The sequence below is a fragment of the Sinocyclocheilus grahami genome, unplaced genomic scaffold (assembly GCF_001515645.1).
Source record: "Sinocyclocheilus grahami isolate Dianchi unplaced genomic scaffold, SAMN03320097.WGS_v1.1 scaffold10085.1, whole genome shotgun sequence".
Classification (NCBI taxonomy): Eukaryota; Metazoa; Chordata; class Actinopteri; order Cypriniformes; family Cyprinidae; genus Sinocyclocheilus; species Sinocyclocheilus grahami.
Genome location: NW_015513028.1, coordinates 3,808 through 7,702, shown reverse-complemented (window position 1 = coordinate 7,702; position 3,895 = coordinate 3,808). Strand labels below are relative to the sequence as shown.

The window sequence follows — 3,895 nt, the reverse complement described above, 5'->3', positions numbered from 1 at the left end:
TGTACAACTTGTATAATAATCCATTTTATATCTTAATGTTTTTTTATTTTTAATTATTATTAGTATTAGTATTATTATTATATGTAAATATATAACTAATAACAAATTATCTAGATGCCATTATACATTACTGATACTTCTTCTGTTCTTTCTTGTGCACATTTTTTTTTACTATTTGCACAGGAGATCTTTTATGTGTTAATCCAAACAACTATTACTTCACATTTACACAGTGCTGGTTTAATCATGTATCAGATTCAGTCATATTCAATCAAAAGTAGTTTACTTACCAAGACCAGAACCATGTGGCAAAGAAGACCAGCTGTGGATCTCCAGTCCGCCACCCCAGTGCTTTAACAACTGCTCTTTCAGAGAGACAGGAGACGATACACACACCAGCTCACTGCACACACACACGGCTTTTAGCAAGGCACCTACAACACAAACACACAACTTCACGCTTAACATATTTACACATAATTGTACATTTATGTTCTACATAGAAACATTTGCAAAAACAAAAACTGTGTTACATCACATAGAATGTCAGTTGTGTGCCCCTCACAGTATGTTCTCTCACCTGGAGCGTGAGGCTGGCAATAGTCTTCCAGGTCAGTAAGATCCTCACAGAGTGTTTCTGTGGAGATGCTGCAGGCTGCTTCACCGCTGGTACTGACCAACAGCAGATGAGGCTCTGGAACACGTCGAACTCGAGCTCCAATCGGCCGTTTTCCATCCACCTTGATGGCCACATTGATTACCAGTCCACCATGTTCAAACGCAATAGGAGGAGTGTCACTCCAGCCACCTGATGACGTATTCAAACACACACTTTCAGCACACATTGTGGAAGACCCAAGGAAATCTAACAGTTCTGTCTTAAAGCTTTGGTTTGATATGGACAAGGAATTAACTGAATTGCAATTCTGAAAATGAAGAATGTATCAATTCTAGTCCATAAAAGATCATTTATTAAATAGAATTAAATATATAAGCTAAATACCTCTGCACTATCGTTCAAAAGTTTTTAAAAATGTTTTTGAAAGAAGTCTCTTATGTCACCAAGACAGCATTTATTTGATCAAAATTCAGTAAACAGTAAAACAGTAATATTGTAAAATATAATTACAATTTTAAATAACTTTTCTATTTGAATATATTTTAAAATATAATTTATTCCTGTGATGCAAAGCTGAATTTTCAGCATCATTAGTCCAGTTTTCAGTGTGAAATCATTCTATGTCGACCGATTGATGATCAAGAAACATTTATTGTTTATTAATGCTGAAAACTGTTGTGCTGCTTATTGTTTTTATGCAAACCGTGATACTTTTTTTTCAGAATTCTGTGATTATAATAGAAAGCTTAAAGGGGTCATATGATGCTTTTTTAAAGATCATTATTTTGTGTATTTGGTGTAACAGAATATGTTGACATGCTTTAATGTTCAAAAAACACATTATTTTTCAAATACTGTACATTATTGTAGGTCCTCTATGCCCCGCCTCTCTCAAACGCTTCGTTTTCTACAAAGTCCCTCCTTCCGACAAGCGCAGTCTGCTCTGATTGGCCAGCTGACCCAGTGCATTGTGATTGGCCGAACACCGCAAGCACTCGTCGGAAATGTAACGCCCCTTACCATAATCGCAAGCTTCATCTTTCAAAATATGTAATTAGTTTTACCATCAGTTCGAGTGATGAAGCTGGTATGTGTGCAGTACACAAGCCACGGTTAAGACAGCTGACTCTACTATGATGTGACCACCCCCCACCCTCTCTCTCTCTCTCTCTCTCACGCTCTCTCTCTCGCTCGCGTACACACACACACGATGCGCAAAACTCCGCATTTGAACAGTCAATAGCAAATACTTAAAAAAACAGTAGTTCAGAAGCGCCGGATTGTCATAGCAAAGTCAGAATTACCTCCTCTCATAGGTTCACGAAACGGTCGTCCATAAAATGCATTGCTGTTCTGTTGTAAGTAATCTTAAAGAGTTCTAAATGCATCTACTTTCGGAAGGCCAAATAAAGTGCTTTTGCTTTCGCCTAGAAACACACAGCGTCTCCCTGACATGCTGCTTCAACACTAACTGCGGTTACTGAAACCACGCCTTCTTTCTTTGCGTGCACATTTGGGCACATTATGCTAATATTTCCACATAGTGAGGTAGATATGTGGGGGCGTGTTAGAACGAGCCGTTTTAGGGGGGCGTGGCAGAGTCTTAACTTTGATAAAGAATATCTCTTTGGTTTTGAGACTTTAGTCTTTGCAACTTCAGGGATCTTATCTATGCACAATCAGCTTGTAACACTCCAAAGAGAAAGGAAAACTTGAAATTGCATCATATGACCCCTTTAAAAGAACAGCATTTATTTGAAATATAAATCTTTTGTTATAAATGTCTTTACTGTCACTTTTGAGCAATTCTGAATTGCTGTCACTTTTGAATTGCAATTCTAAATTTCGTTTAAATTCAAGAACTGAAGTGCAATTTATTTCAGTTAAACTCTGAACGCACAGAAACACAGAACTCTCTGATCAGCTGAAATGAAGAGTGCTGTTCTCACCTGACAGATCTAGTCGAGCAGGACACTCCACTTCCTGCCACTCACCCATGGGCAGCATCTCTCCTTGACCAATGAACACAAACTCACGTGCTGACATAACTGCCTTCCGCAGCAGTATCTGTCCCGCCCCCTCATAATGCCTGGCGGCTCTCACCAACAAATCTGGTCTTTAGACAACGACGACAAATCAGAAATTCTCACTTTACAGCTCTCAAATTTATGCATTTTTTAAGTTCTGACCTGCAGAGCCAGTGCTTTCTTTGATTGGCCAGTTCTTGGACACCTGCAGGTAAGTTTCCATCCTCTAGAAGCTTAAAAGCAGGGGCCCATGATGGATTCGCCGCTGGTCCACTGCGCAAACCACCTTTACCCTCACCAGCCAGACAGCCAAGGACATCAGCGATACAGGCGAGACAGCGTGCAGCTACTCCCAGATCCCCACTGCTGCCTGCAGCCACTGAGACAACAGCCAAACCATCAGTATCCTCAAAAGTCAACATATGCAAACCATTCCTCATCTTTTGCTCCTCACCTGAGTCCAGCACCTGCAGTAGCTCCTCCTGCTGGCCGGCCAGCACTGCTGCTCTGAAGGACGGCAGTAGACTGAGATCTGTGTGGCCTTGTAGAGCGTCCACGGCTCTTCTTCGGCCCACATTGAAGAACAGCTCTTCTCTCCAGTGCAGCTCCGTCTGCTGGTCCGTCAGGATGAGAATATCCCTGAGCGAGAGTCTCCAGGCTTCCCTCCAGCTGTCCAGCCCACCAGGACCACCCAGGAGCCAACAAACACCCTCTAGTCCAACGCGTCCTGAACGTGGCATGAACACTGGGAACAATCGGGTGTCCAGCAGACAGCATGACTCAGTCCTCTCAGGTCCCCAAAGGTACTGAGGCCTTTAACACACACATATATATGTTAGACACACTACATGAAACTATGACAGTCTCAATCTAAGCAAAACATGCAAAAAATTAACCGTGAAGTCACTTAGGCAGCCTCTTCCTGTAAAAGCAGGTGGCTCTTGGATACAATAATCTTTAAAATAGAGCAAATCTTTAGTCAAAAGTCTGATTATGTGATGTATGAACGTAGAAGTTTCTTACTGTATTTCAGTCCGACTATAAAAATCACTCCATTTTAGATTAAGGAATGATGCATTGACATCATCAGTGTAGGCCTGGGTGGAAAATAGCATATAAAATATAAAAAATGAGCAAACATTTTCTTATTTATATTGTTTCCTTTCACAAGTTGCTTTAGATAAAAGTGTCTGCTGAATGAATAAATAAAAATGCAAATGTAAGGAAGGTGCTCTAAACTCACCTCTAA

General features: G+C 40.7%; 1 protein-coding gene across 1 annotated transcript; it reads right to left on the bottom strand.

The window, feature by feature from the left end:
* Positions 1-290: 290 nt before the first annotated feature.
* LOC107578411 (L-fucose kinase-like) lies at positions 291-3,702 on the bottom strand (the record flags this gene model as incomplete). The annotated part of the gene is made up of 6 exons (XM_016264370.1): positions 3,698-3,702; positions 3,101-3,459; positions 2,809-3,025; positions 2,569-2,735; positions 581-808; positions 291-434 (listed from the first exon to the last, which is right to left on the bottom strand). Coding segments are annotated over exons 1-6 (1,120 nt in total), but the record flags the coding sequence as incomplete, so codon positions are not given.
* Between the last annotated feature and the right edge of the window lie 193 nt (positions 3,703-3,895).